Genomic DNA, 16,009 nt, shown 5'->3' with positions numbered 1-16,009 from the left:
TGAATTAACTATAAATTTTCTTTCAGTGAATACAAAGAGTACCAATTTATTGAAATTTTGAAAACAAATCAAGAAGTGGCGGATTTTATTCCCAGAAGATAAGCCAGATGTACGAGAGCATTCAGAGCATAGCAGCCTACAAATACTTTATAATTAGCCTTTTGCCTAGGTTACTCTATAAAATATTTGGAACATAATATTCGAGGAAAGTATTTCACAAAAGGGTTAGCACAGATGAATTGATGTATATTTAGAGAAGGGAATAATGACCAACCTGTAATAAAATACTGCTATGAGGATTGTGAAACTCTGGATCCATATGGAATGCGTCTGGTAGACCATTGTTCCTGGCCTTTATTTCTACAGCGTTTGTACGGGTAATAAGAGATGGAATGAATATTTTCTCAAAATGTAAATTCGTAATAATATGTAATTTAGTTGTATTAAATATTCTTGAAAAGATGCACTGTTTCATTGAAAAGGTGTATTCAATATAGGTATATATAAAACAGGAACACTATAGTAGTAGTAATAAACTTTATTGAAACAATGTTTCCAAGGGTTAACAACTCAGGTCTTCCTGCCCAGGAACAGTATAAAAATATAATCGATACAAAATAGAACTAGTTAGAAAAACAGCATAAATATAATGAGTATAAATAAAAATATAACTAGTATAAGTCAGCTCTCCTAATAATAGCAGTTTTGTTGTCTCCTCGTCAAGTAATCTGAGTGAAGCTTCTTATGCTGAAATACAGAAATTTCTTCCGGAATAAAAAAAAAACTTAACACTGTTTCCTCGGCCTCCACATTCAACAACACAACGAGAAAATGGCATAATTATTCACTTCCTGCTAATATACTGTGTGACTTTCCCAAGATATTGAATACTTTCATTACCATTACTGGCATTAATAACGCACATTTAACACTAAAGAATCACTAGGATTAACACCACCATCAAATTAAAAACCAAAAATAATGCATTTCAATGTACGTATTTTAAATAAAAGTAAAATAATATTCCAAATGATGTGTTATTTTTGCCTACACAACACCTCACAATTTTATTTTGACATCTATCTGACAGCTGGTTGAAGTTTCAGTACCGAAGTTGACAGTTTCAGTATGAGAGGTAGACGTGGCAACGCCGGTACGTGTATCAGCATTTAGCTCCTCGTCGAATTTTGCTACCTACGAAGCCATTCCAGTTCCCATAGAGTTCAATGGTTTACATCCATCATATGATTTTGACATTGCCCACACGGAATCAGTTCATCTCTTTCTTGTTCGATCAAAACGCATAAGCCCTTCTCTCTCTAATGCATACAACCCCTCGATCTACTGAAAAGTCACGTGACAGTGAGTCCATGTATTATCATTGAACTAAAAACTTTCTTTAGTGTATTATAAGTCTATGGCCACAACCAAAGTAACCTGAATATCTGCTCGCTCTATTTCCAGAGACAAGAGAATCTCTATGTCTATTTCCTTCGAGATGTAATTCTGGAACTCTGCTTAAAGCTGCATTCACAATCAATTCGCGGGCCGAAGTGCACTTCGGCACGAAATTTACCATTCGCAATAATCTTGGAACCAAATACTCAAATGAATCAAAAATGTAACTGATCAAAACATAAGCATCAGCATCATCTATAGCCGGCACGAAATACCTTGCCGAAGTGATAGTTTGCAACTTGCAAGAAATTTTGTCTTGAATTTCATTGTGAATGGTAACGGAGAACGCCATCTGCTAAGCTTCCGTGCCGAAGTGCACTTCGGCCCGTGAATTGATTGTGAATGTAGCTTAAGTGCTTATATCTCTGACACTCTGACTTGAACGTTCCTAAAGAAACTTCATATGTCAATATTCATGTCTATGTCAAAAATATTCGATGAGAATCAAGGAAAAAGGAAAAGTGAAAATGTCACCGATACTGATAACGATATGTTATCAATTCGTGTTCGTTCGATTTCTAATTTAAACTATTGAAAGGGGATGTGCTAATTAGAATCCATTATTTTAGGACGAAATATTTAATAATGTCTGAACACAAATAAATAGTCAACATTGTGTGAGGAATTGAGGTTACTATTTTCCAAATTTTCATTCCTTTATTATTATTTAAGAACCGATTAAAATCATGAAAATGCCTCCTACGGTTGAAGTCGAAAATAAGTCTTCCAAGCTGCTGAATTCAGAAGAAAATAGTCAAATATTTAGGCTCTTGGGAAATAGATGTCAAGTGAGTATTTAAGTATTGGATAGTTGTAGAAGACTTAATTTATACCTTGGGGATAACAATCATTGTTGAAACTTTTACTATCCAAATAATTTATGATTAACTATTGATACATTCGTACTAAACAATGGCCAACTAAACTCCAGTAGTTATAATAAATATTTTTATTTCCAGACCCTCTCCACGGCAGTAATTCAGCTTTTTCTCACTGAAGCTCCAAGCCATTCTTATTGGATTAGGAGAGATACAGGAGTACTATGTTTCGTTAAGGATAATATTCGAAAGAACTATTTTTTTAGATTATTTTGTTTGAGAAGAAACAATATGATTTGGGAACATGAGATGTATAACAATTTGGAATATAGTGAAACAACGTCCTTTTTTCATGTATTTGAAGGCCAGGTGAGTAATTTGCATTTATAATTTCAGAGTATTTAAATTGTCCAATATTTAGGATTCTCTTGTTGCATTTAATTTTGCTAACTTGGAAGAAGCTAGAGAAATGAAAAGAATTGTTGATGTTAAAATATATGCAAAGAGGAAAAAAGAAGGTTTGTTCAGCTGTTTTTTGTTTTATAGTGAACTAATATTTCATTTTTAGAAAGGAGGAGACAATATAATAAGAATAGTAATAGTGTTGTTGATAACAGTGTCAATAATTTGAAGCCTACAAATCCACAAGACTTTGTAGTTAGAAAAGTACCGGATTTAGGTGAGTTTTTAATTAGTAATATGATATGTTTTTAAAAGTGTGATAATCTTAATATTTATAACAATAATATCTGTACATTATCTATTCCCAAAAATTATAACTTCACCATTATATCCTCTATAATGGCTAATTTAGGAAACATCCTATACTGAACTGATTAGTAAAAGATTATATGAGCATTCCCACAACCTCTGGTTTGTTAGATATTTTTAATTGATGTTGGTGAATTTGATATTACATCTAATGAATAACTGTTGATTCAGAATTTTCTTTGATCACTTCTACAGGGTGTCCCAGAACTCAACGTCAAGCCGAAACGAGGTGACAGGATTGATTGTAACCATCATAAGAAAAATCAGAAATAAAATCTATCCCATGCAGTTTGAAAATTATGGGCATTTAAAAAAAACCTAAAAATTTGGTCGAAGTGTTACCATTTTTCGGTTATTGTGGATACTTTTTATTATTTTTGTTCATTTAAGCTTTGGAACCGTAACCCTAAATAACATTTCTAGAATCACAGTCAAAAATAATGACACAATTGCCCCAAGTTTCTCAGAATTAATACTATTTGTTAAACTATGAATTTCAAATTTTCAAAATTTGTCGCTTTGATAGGCCCTCCTTTAAAAAAAATGTACTAGAGTGCCTTGGCAAATGCCATTAAAAGTTGGCGCATTTAATCAGGATTGTAAAATGGTACAATACTTGTTAGTTTCATACTGAGAAAAGAAGAAAAAAATTATTAAATTATTAATTTTACATACTTTTGTTGACTTTGGTAAAACTGGCGTCACTATCTGTCTCCCTAGCTCTTAGCAAACATGTCCACCATCCATCTCTTTCATCATTTTTCCGTAAAATTAAGAACCTACCAAGAACTTGTGCGAATAAAAAACATTTTGACTGAGTAGAATGGGTTAGCAAAAATCGGGTTACTTGAGGTTTTTATTTTTTTCTTCTTTTTTTCAGTATGAAACTAACAAGTATTGTACTATTTTACAATCCTGATTAAATGCGCCAACTTTTAATGGCATATGCCAAGGCACTCTAGTACATTTTTTTTTAAAGGAGGGCCTATCAAAGTCGACAAATTTTGAAAATTTTAAATTCATAGTTTAACAAATAGTATTAATTCTGAGAAACTTGGGGCAATTGTGTCATTATTTTTGACTGTGATTGTAGAAATGTTATTTAGGGTTACTGTTCCAAAGCTTAAATGAACAAAAATAATAAAAATTATTCACAATAACCGAAAAATGGTTACACTTCGACCAAATTTTTAGGTTTTTTTGAATGCCCATAATTTTCAAACTACATGGGATAGATGTTTTTTCTGATTTTTCTTATGATGGTTACAATCAATCCTGTCACCTCGTTTCGGCTTGACGTTGAGTTCTGGGACACCCCGTATATCCGAAAGAAATACAACTAAGTTCCATCTAAAATTTCAATGCATAAAAAAGTTTCACTCGATCAAATAATATTATTTATATTGTGTATAAGAATATTTCATAAATGTCAAAACTTCAATTTTATAAACAGTTCATGAAATGATATCCTCTATTTGAATATTGAGCATGAACATTTTATCAAGAACGAATTCCATTGACAGAACGGAGGTGCAATGAGTGCGTATTTCCAGCTCACTGTATGTTGTTCATTCAAGAAATACTTTATATCGATATGATATAATAGTATTATTGCCAAGACAATTATATTTTAGTTGAATAAATCCTTTCAAAAAATATTCCCATAAGTTCACTAGATACCTTATAGTTTATAGTTTGATAACAGGGTTACATTTCACTGCGACCTTAAGGTCTATTATACCCTACAGAATCTACACTCTGCTCATTCTCATCATAATGTCCTGGGGGAGGAAGCCCGAGAGGAGGCGTAACTTTTTCTTACTCAGATCCAAATACTTCTTGGATCTTGCAGTTTTAAAATTCTGGAGGAATATTTTGGAATGATCCATTCCTGGATGATTCCTCCAGAATTTCTAATATGTGTAATTCTTCAATGTCGATGATGAAAATTATTTCATATCCATCCTGAGGATGAAATCATAATTCACGAGTTTCATTGTGATAATAATACAAAAGCCTGAAACGAAACCATTTAGTTCGTACTACTACTACTTTTCTCCTGTATGGTCGCGTCACAGCCGTCTAAATTTCTTTAGAAGGTGTGATGCACCCTGCTCTTCTGGAAATATTTCAGTGAGTTTTAAATATGCGCGCCAATTTCACTACTATTAATTTATTGTAGGAGTGATATAAACACTTTTTCAATATTATTTCTGACAAATATTAGTTGTTGCGAGTAAAACACATAACAAGTCTCAATAAAAATGCAGGCACTTCCAAATCATCCTTCCATCAATATTTCAAAGAAACTGAATTCAGTTATTGAGTAAAAACCCATTTTTTTCAGTTTAATTGTGGTAAAAATCCCATTCAATTTCAATTTGTGCAACCTTGATCACATATAAATTCGATAGGATTTTGGTGCGAAGATTAGAAATTTTTCAAATCCCCTCTAATCTTGTTGACTTTCTACAATGTTTTATATTGATAGTATTTCTAATGTGGAAACATACTTCCACTTTTTTATTCAATTCATATATTTTATTTTCAAGCTGCAAAGCAAGCAAAAAGAAAACGTAACATTACTAAGGCTGACATAGGAAGCCCTCAGGATTTCAAACATCTCTCTCATGTTGGGTGGAATCCGGATTCTGGGTTTGATGTTGATGGAGTAAATGATCAGTTGAAAAAATTCTTTGCGAAGGTAACTATGAATGGAATATATCAACTATAGTGACAACAAACTGTTCAAATGGATAAATATCGAAATACATAAATAGCCTTCAAAGATTAAATTCACATTGTCATTCAATGGGGAATTCTTCTCAATTTGGGTTATCACTGCATATGCAAGTTTAAACTGAATAATTACGAGTTTCATTAATGATTTTTCCAAATGCACCGCGGAAACTATTCAAAATCATTCTTCAAATATGCGGTTTTAAAATTTAAATCGCTTGGTTCCGAGTTTACGATTTGGCAACAGCGCCTACCAGACAATGAAAAGAACAATGTCCGATCAGCTTGTTCATAAAATAACAGCTGTTGATTTACAGGCGCCTACTTACTGACGAGCTTTAACTGCAACCGGCCATAAAAATCCCATAAAATTTTACGACTTTCCTCGTTCGTCGCAGACAAGATAATGTATTTGTTGTCCTTTATGATCAAGGCATATTTCAGTCGATGTTGCCAACTTGTGTAATCCGAATGTAACGCTTTAAATTTTAAATACCAATTTGTATTGTGTTAATGTGCTTAAAATATTATGGAATAATATGGAAATGGTTATTTGAAAATGTGACGTTTCAAAGATATTTCATAAAAAATACATCATCAGAAGGAGTATTCCCTATTCGACACTTATTCTACCTTTTTCATTTGTACCAGTCATGCTACCTTCTTTTCTGAGTATGTTATAATGGCTTTTGTTATTTCAGGCTGGTGTATCTGAAAAAGAACTTCAAGATAAAGAAACAAGGGAGTTTATATATGGATTCATAAATGAGAGGGGTGGTTTTGATGCTGTGAAAAAAGAGAATATAGAATCTAGCCAATCAAATAAAGTTAATAACAGCATATCATCTGCACCTCTGCCAGTGCCACCCGTACCTCCGAGAGGTCCTGGAAAACCACATGTGGTATGTCTTATAACAAAAAGGTTTATCTGTTTTTTAATACAATTTCTTTCAGAGGGCCGCTCCTCCTCCACCTCCAAGCGGTCCTCCTGGAAGGCCTGCTGCCAAAACTCAACCAGGTAATTAAATTCATTCTTCATTTAAATTGAAAAGATCGAATTACATTAATTTGGCAAACTAAACTGGTTAAAATTCAAAGGTTTTTTTTTGGTGTTATTTTACTCTATTTTCCATATTACCCTACAATAACCAACTAACAAATTTCAATGAGAGAAATGGAATCCAGAATCATTTTTGTACAAAAAAGTTAAAAGCGTTGCACCATTCTCGTAAAAAAAGTGATTTTGTGATATGCATTTTAACCAAGCCAATTAACGCCCGATTTTATAATCGATGGATTTCGGTTAAGTTATCACCACTCGATGGTTAATATTGCGTTTTCATTTAATTATGAAGGGTTTTGTAGCCCTTGGTTAGATTTATATTTTCTAACATTGGTGGAAACAAATAAGTGATTTTACCTAAAAGTAGGTTATTTGATTAGTTTATCAGTGACAATTGTGACATTTGCCTGTATTCGTTAATATAAACAAAACATAGTTGAATCGGAAAATTACAGAGATTCAAAATATACTCGAATCCTTTCGTTACTAATCAGTTCCAATTTAGCCATTCGATAAATAGCGAATATTTGTGTACATGCTGTTCCATACCAGTTAAGTTTACTGATAGTTACTACTTTTTGTGTGATTGTAAAACGCCTAACCTGTATAATTTCCTTAACCAAAGGTTAACCTTCGAATGTAAATCCGGGCGTTACTGCTTATCTCGAAAAACTGGCCCAATATAGTAGTATTGGGCCAATTGTTCCATGGCAGTTCATTGTTTATTTAAACTATTAGATCGTTTTATTGGGAATCCCAAACAAGCGCAACGCCCTCTGGTTTCAATTTCTGTATTTAAAACCTTAGTAGACTTTTGTTTTTTAACATCGAAAAACGGAGAATATATTGGTGTTTCAATAAAAAATTTTATGGAAAATACATCTTAATGTGTTGAAAATATCTTCAGCTCATAATAATGAGGGAAGCATAGTGAAGTTTTCATAATTTGCATCTTCGAATACAATTTTCTTGTGAAGGTGTCAGTTTTAACTATTTGTTATTTATACCAGGTGGCCCACCCCAGACGCAGCGCTCATTTTCTGGGAGTAAATAAAAATATTTTCTTGTGGTGTATAGGGTGTTTAAAAGCACAATTTAAAATAATTGTCATATATGCAGGATCTTCGAAAACATAGAGATAGACCAAAGTTACACTTCTTCAAATGTAACACTCTGTATTTGACCTCAAAAATGGAATGGCAAGCTCAAATTATGATGATTTTCTTCAGATACTTTATACCTTAGAAGGACCATTTACGAGATAATGGCGAAAATAGTTCACTAGTTTTGAATCAATTATAGAAAATTGCTCAACAACTATCAGGTTTAGAAGAAGGAAAATTTTATGAATATAGTTTCGAAATTAATTTTTACGTTCAACTAGATGTAGAAATAGCAGGTGTACCATTTGAAATAAGAAAGTTTTCGACGTTTATTTGTAGTTGATGTTTGAGAATTAATTATTATCACTCTGTATATTACCGAGTTGAAATTTTCTTTTACATGTAAGAGTAGCCAACTTGTCTACTCGAAAAAATTCTGTCTGTATCGCTGGCGTAACTAGTTTCTTCATTAATTGCTATTTAAAAAAACTCCATATTTTCGATTTTTCGCCATTATCTCGTAAAGAGTGCTTCTGAGCTATAAAGTAATCTGAAGAAACTCATAATAATTTGAGCTTGGCATTCCATTTTTGAGGTCAAATATAGGGTGTTACATTTAAAAAAGTATAATTTTGGTCTATTTCTTTATTTTCGAACACCCTGTATATATGACAATAATTTTAAATTGTGCTTTGGGACATCCTACACACACCACAAGAAAAGATTTTCAAAATATCTTCATTTATTCTCTCAAAATGAGCGCAGCGTCTGGGGTGGACCACCTGGTATACGTTACTCTATTCTGAATAGGAATAACAACAATATGGCAAAACGTCATACTACATTCTAGATTAATCAGTTGATTAATTATTAAACATTAATTCTGATTAACATAACACTTTCCCTCGTCGATAATTCAAAGATTCAACCTCAATTAGGAATAATTTTTGCTTTTACTGCTATTTCATAGTGGAGTAAACCTGTCTTCGAAACTACGGTTCCTAATTTTCATTGTGAGTTGCCATCATAAGTACGCGCTTGAACCAAATTCCACTATTTGAAAAGATCTTGTTATTGCCCTTGGTTCCAATTTAGTATCTGAATCCACGTTCCGTTTAACCAAATCAATACGTGTTCTGAATTGCCTCTTGAACATGAGGCTCTTTCCGGTGATGCTATTCGGAGATTTTCTTTGTTGCATCAGTAGACGGCATAACTTAACCCTTAACCGCCGTCGTTGCACTTTAGGACATATTCCGCGTTGTGCGGTCCCTGAGACCGCATTGCTGATATTATTTTAAACTTATCATTTGTTCAAACAACATTTTATAAGATGGTCAACAAGTTGATGATTTATTTCATTGTTTAATGCAAAAAAAAAACATTTTCCACTCAAAAGTGAGTTTCAATATGACCAAGGAATTGACACTATTTTTTTGGCAAAATTTCACGTAACTGTGTTTTAAAGCCCGTTCGCAACAGCCGATAATTCTCTAGAGAATTCACTCTAGAATTCATGCGCCGTGAATTCTTCACAGTTACATACGCACTTTCGGTAGAATTCACTGTTCAGTTGCATACAAAATAATCCAATAATTGGTAGAGAATTCTCCAGAGGACTGTTACAAACGGGCTTTATATGAAAAAGTAAAACAAAATTAAAATATTCATTAGATATCAAAGCATAAAAAAAACTAATATTTGTTACATAAGAGTTAAGAAAAATAAATGTTCAAATGGTATACATAATTCACTGATATTTCAACAATAGTATACACGGTTCACTCTTTTCCTATGAAGTTTGTGCACATTTTTTCGGATGTAGAAACCGAGTCAAGTGATTCAAGCATACGGCGGATTTTATCCTCAAAATTAGTATCATAGATGTTCGGAATTGATCCTGAAGCTATCATGATCGCTTAACCAATACAAGACAGATGACATTATAATCTTACATAAATACCGTATATGGTCACCTGGATCGCGTGATCAAGATTACGCTTGTTTACTTATTCTCTTAATAGTTTAAAGTAGTATTATATTGTGTAGTTGTTCTGTTTTTTAAAAAAACCTCTACTCCTATTTCGAGATTTCCTTTATTTAATTAATGTTTCTTTGTTTTTGATTATCTATATGTTACGAAGTCTTTCAGAAATAGAAATGACTGTATCGTTTTACAGTCTCGCGGCTAACACTAGAAATTGAGTAATTTGGAGATAAGCGTGAATTTGATTCTCCCGTATGATAGATTGTATTCAACTCCATTGGAATATTCTAAAAAAGTGATTGAAAATCAATATTTCAGATAAACCGAGTCTTCCAACAAATACTATATCGGCTCCTCCTTCAGCACCTCCACCACCACCACTTCCAACAAATTTGATGCCTACTGTACCACCTCTGAATGAAGCACCATTGGACACAAGGTCCGTACTGCCTCCAGTGGATATGAATGCAGCACTTCTGCAGAGTATAAGAGATGGAACGACACTCAAGGTAACCTTTATTTTTTTCATCATCACTGCCTTTTCGGTATTATCACTGCCCTTATTCTGAAAGACTGGGTCTTTTACTTGTGTTTCTATCTCGGTTCTTGTGTATCATACGTAGGTCCAGTTTCTGAGCTCGTTCACAAACCATCTACTTTCATGATTGGTTGAAGTATCGTTAACTTTATTATTATTATACAATTTATAAAAGTAGAGGTTTAACACCCATAAACTAAAGTCCAAAATAACATTCAAACGAAATACGCATGGTAACCGTGAACAAAATAATGAAAAATGAAACAAGCTGCATTACAGAACGAGAGAAAAAGAAGTCATTCATCGCTGCAGAAGCCAGTTTTGGTTGCGTTTTTTTAGATATCTTTCAAAGCTTTAAACTCCATCGATTCGATATCTGGTGAATATCTGGAGATTCAGTAGTTCGCTGCTTACTTCACACATGTCATTTTGAACAAAATGATAGTTCAATTCAAAATTCCATGAAATTTTTATATGAAATCAACCTTCAATATCAAAATGACAAAAATCATTAAAGAATTTAAAAGGCGAATTTTGGCGCTAGTGGTTAACTATGGTTAGGTTGTAGTTACTTGGGTAACCACATTTTGGCGATGATAACCATGTAACTATGACGTTTCAATGACGTCACAGGAAGTTAACCACGTAACTACACGTAACCTTCCTCTTGAGTAGGGTTAAAGCATTGAACTATATGGAGTTCCCATAGAGTTCAATGTGGTATGTAGTCCTATCTCCTTTCAATGAGTGAAATGGAATGAATTTTAGTGCCATAGATTCTTAGCAGAGACGCACAGAACACAAATAATCATTGAACTCTATGGGAAGTTCAATGCAAATAATAGACGTTGGGAGCGGGATTCACGAAGCACAGAACACACCCATATAGAAGGAAAACTTCCCTTCTATGAAGTAAACAGCGATAGTTTAATTTTTTTTTGTATATATTGGTAAGGGGTATGACGGGGAGATGTTCAGTGAAAGGCTAGATTTTTCTCTCCTTTTTTTATTCTTCGTCTACGTTTCACTGAACATCTCCCCGTCATACCCCTTACATATATACATTACACTAATATGGGATTAACGTTACCATACATTAATTTTTTTGCCATTGGTGGATCCATCACAACACATACATATAACAAATTATAAAATACTACTACTGGAATCTATAATGCGTATTGAATTATTAAAAAAGAAAGAGGTAGGCAAAAAACAGCATTTGGAGAGACACCAGTATACACCAGGTAGGTTAAACTAGTTAAAGAATATTTTCTTATTATTCTTCTTGTACATCTTCCTCAAGAAGGGTCTCTACCCTCCAAAATTTTATTTTTATCGAAAACTAACTAAACAAAACGTACAGCTGTCACTTAACAGCTGATGATATAAATGTCATCAGTAACTATGACGTCAGAGATAACCATAACCATAGTAAGCTGTGGTTACAGCGCCAAAATTCGCCTAAAATTTGTTTTTGATCAAAAGCAAAACTGAATGCGCTTTATGGTATAATGGAAATTATTTTCGATAGTTGGTTGTTTCCACAGACTACATAATCAAGTTTAGATGGGAGAGCGAAATATCAATTAGCTCTATGCTGAAGCGGGTGGGGCCCACATCAAAGTTTATATAGGAAACCGTTTTATCAACTATTAAGAGGATTTGAAATGTTCTAATCCTATACCAAATTTCTTCTGTGATTAAAATTACCCAACTTTAACCCAGTTGCAGGAAATTCAGTTAGAATTTAATGCTTCATTAAAATTTTAATCCCTCATTATTCCGTCCAAAAAATGACAGTTTCAAATTTTTGTGGAATAGAATCTTAATGGAATTTTCTGTAAATGGCGCAGATACAATAGTCAATGATAATCAGAGTAAGCTAGAACATGAATTTCACTAGGTCATTTGGATATCATTTAACCACTATACTAGTTCTTCATCTTCAGATGGTTGAAGATCTCATTCAATTTCTAGTTCAATTATGGATTTTCATCAAGCATTGGTCACATCAATAAAAAAAATTATTATAACAAAAAACTGACAGAGAGAAAAGCATGTCGGGAATGCAGTTGTCTCTTTCTAGAATTTTGATTGGTCTACACTCACCTCTATGTGAACAAAAAAGAGACAGGTGAATTCCCGACGTGCGTTTCTCTCTTTCTATAAAAAAAGCCAATTTCATGCTGACATTGCTCAGTCCATGTCTCTATCGTCCAGTTGCAGGAAAGTCCATTAAAATTTAATACTTTATTAAAATCTTAATCCTTCATTTTCCCCTTCAAAAATGACAGTTTTAAATTTTGATAGGACATCAAATCTTAATGGACTTTCCTGCAACTGGGCCTATGTCTATGAACACCATCTACAATCATTTGACTTATGACAGGTGAAGTTAATTTCGCTTTGTCTTTTTCAAATCCACTCATGTGCCATTAAACATCCTTGGTTACTGTCTGTTCTCAAAAATTGCACCACTATGTCATTGTTCCAGCCTATTGAAGAACGAAAAGTTGCTGCACCTATCGAAGCAAGGAACGACCTTCTATGTGAAATTAGAAAAGGTTTTTCTCTCAAACCTGTTCAGGTAAAATATGCGAAACGACAATATATTCCATGAGAGATGCTTAACTATAATGTATGTTGTAGGAGAGAGAAGTAAAACAACTGAATCAGCCAACTGAAGTAGGACCCACCGATCTAGCCGGTGCATTAGCGAGAGCCTTGGCTGAAAGAAGTAAAGCTATTCACTCAGAAGATGATGATTCTGAAGATGAAGACTCGAATGATGACGAATGGGACTGTTAGAAATTAGAAATTTTTTTATTCGAATCTGGTAATGCTTATCTTACATATTATATATGGGATGAACTAACTGCAATCATGACATACATGACAACGGTTCAAGGCTGTTTGTAAGGCAATATTTAGAGTGAATATTTCTTTTGTCTCTATTTCCATAAACATGCACAACTTTTCCTCTGTAAAATCATAGTGGATCTCTCTAAGAGATATTCACACTTTAAGAAAGTTGAAATACGAAGTCTTTCAAGCAAAGTTTTTTTTTATCGTTCAAATAATGAATTAATGAGTAAAGTTCTGAATCCCAGAAGGTGAACAATTTATTACCATTGAATGAAAACTAGTCATGTTAATTTGTTAATGGGAGTTTAGTTAGTGCATATGTTTCTCAAAAAGTATCCGTGAGTAACTGAGTTTGCTCTAACAATTTTATTGTTTTTGAGATCTTGACCCGACTAGGAGGGCACCATCAGATGTTGAATCGAGTCATATGATAAAACTATATCACCATCTAATGAAACTTTGGTTAGCTATAGAAATTAATAATACACCGCATAACAGTGGTTGATAAAAATAAAATTAACAAGAAATATCCTTGAGATGATTTTATGTCTTCAAATATCTTATTTGATCGATCTTTTACATGTTTTCTGTTTTTCAATTGAACACTCCCCTTTATTTTCAGAGACTTAAGTTTTTATGATCCTCTTGACATTCTAATTGACCTTAGATAAATAAGAATAGCGGTTCTTTATCGATATCAGTAAAAGGGCTACGGCGGTAGTGCTCCAGCCCAATATTATACATTTATGTAATTTTTCATTTGATTGTCTCTGACTACGAAATTCGAAATGAACCATTATATATTTGTAAATTATGAAATAAATATTTTATTAAATTAGTTTTAATCCTTATCTTTTCAGTCTTCAAACCTTTACCAGAGTTCATAATAGCGTCCCATATATTCGGTATTCGGAATTTATATATCAACACTTCCTCACCTTTTTGAGGCCATAAATCAAGTTATGTTGGGTTCATACAGAGCTCCTAAGAAATTGTCCAATATAATGGGCAAATGGCAAACAAATGAATGCTGTCTGCCAACTAGAACGGTCTCTTAAGGCGCGTACTCACTGGCGAGCAGCAACTGCAACGGCCATAAACAGTGAGTGCGTCCCATTGCGAAGCACGGTTTTACCAGAAACTTTCCTTTTCTCTATGGGTTTTAATTTCCTTTGAGAGTGACGAAGACCGGCAAGTCTCGGATCGCTTCGAAGTCTGCGACGAACGAGGAAGGTCGTGAAATTTTATGGGATTTTATGGCAGTTTGCTGTTGCTGCTCGCCATAGTGTCCAACGTCCGAAAAATTGTTCTTTGGTTTAAATTTTCTATCAGGAAATTTTTCTCCATCCACTTGAAACAGTTTCAGTGCTCAAGCATTTTGCGATTCTCCAAATAAAAAAATTGTTGATATTTTATGATATTGTCTTATGATATAAAAACCTTGAATTGCCTAATGACGGAGGATTTCCTTGTTTTATAACTAGCTCAAGCCCTTCAGAGTTGCTAGCTTAAAATTATTATATATAAAATATAAGAAAATGATCTTATCTTTATTGCTCCATCTTTTCTTGTTTTCGAGTTGGAGTCCAATTTCAACTTTAGTAAGTATTACCGCTTCTGTTTGTGATATAAACTTTGAATAAAAATAGTGACCCTTTAGTCTGATAGCAGTTCGATTGCTTCCTTTAATTTTTCAAGGGGTTGCCTTGCTGAGCTACAATATAATACGTGTTTCTTATTCAAAGCTCAATTGTATCATGTTATAACTGCAAGGAGAATCCAGGTCCAGGTTAACAAAAAATTATGAATCGTTTGAATCTTCGGAACAAAACCCTGTAAATCGAAATTTTGAAAATTTGTTTCAATATTTAAAAAGAATACAAAAAACTACTCTGAGGCGTGTGCTTTAAATTTTCGCGCAGATTTTTACTGCCCAAATGCTTAATGTAAAAGTTTTTAAGAACTTTGATTCCTAAGAGATTTTTGAAGTGACTTTTAGTGATGAATTATGAAAACTATTATCACTTTAGCCTTACGGCTTTCACACTCCTCTCCAGAGGAAAATTCACTTATCCCAGATATCAAAAGGATTAAGCTCTGTTGGAACTCTTTCCAGGTTTTCGGGCTCGTGGTGGTGATCGGGTCCGGGTCGCTCAATCGGCTCCCTGCTGTCGGTTGGATTCCTGCTCCACCCGCACTGTCGGAGCAGACAGTGTTCCTCTGCATTCCCCATGTACTTGAGTACAGTTCTCGCCGTTCCGAGCAGTACCGCCTTCTGCATGACTCTATGGATATTTTCGTCCAACTGAAGTTTCCTCAAGTTCTCTAGTAGTTTCTTCGGTATCAGGCCTGTATATGAAATGACAATAGGGATGGTCTTGATATCTTTCAGCTTCCACTGTCTTCTGGTTTGTTCCTCGAGATCTCTGTATTTTGAAATTTTTTTTCAGTGTGCCTATCTAGAAGATTGTTATTATTTGGAATTGCCACATCGATGAACAGTGATCTGTCCTCATCCTTATTGAGCAATATGAGGTCTGGTCTATTGTGGGTTATTTTCCGGTCTGTGAGAACCGTGCGATCCCAGTAGAGCTTGTGATGTTCATTTTCCAATACAGAATCCGGATGGTAATTGTAATAAGGAACCTTTTTCGAACTTAGAAG

The 16,009-nt window shown here is 33.7% G+C and overlaps 1 protein-coding gene across 1 annotated transcript; it reads left to right on the top strand.

Annotated features, from left to right (window-relative positions):
* Positions 1 to 1,899: 1,899 nt before the first annotated feature.
* LOC123311594 (neural Wiskott-Aldrich syndrome protein-like) lies at positions 1,900 to 14,190 on the top strand. Its single transcript, XM_044895646.1, has 10 exons — positions 1,900 to 2,246; positions 2,418 to 2,645; positions 2,698 to 2,794; positions 2,845 to 2,955; positions 5,600 to 5,751; positions 6,488 to 6,688; positions 6,741 to 6,804; positions 10,258 to 10,448; positions 12,975 to 13,067; positions 13,130 to 14,190. The coding sequence occupies exons 1-10, from the start codon at positions 2,145 to 2,147 to the stop codon at positions 13,286 to 13,288; spliced, it is 1,398 nt and encodes a 465-aa protein (XP_044751581.1). The 5' UTR covers positions 1,900 to 2,144; the 3' UTR covers positions 13,289 to 14,190.
* Positions 14,191 to 16,009: the final 1,819 nt, after the last annotated feature.

The sequence above is a fragment of the Coccinella septempunctata genome, chromosome 4 (genome assembly GCF_907165205.1).
Source record: "Coccinella septempunctata chromosome 4, icCocSept1.1, whole genome shotgun sequence".
NCBI classification, from domain to species: Eukaryota; Metazoa; Arthropoda; class Insecta; order Coleoptera; family Coccinellidae; genus Coccinella; species Coccinella septempunctata.
The sequence above is the reverse complement of the archived record's forward strand: the minus strand, read 5'-3'. Positions and strand labels throughout refer to the sequence as shown.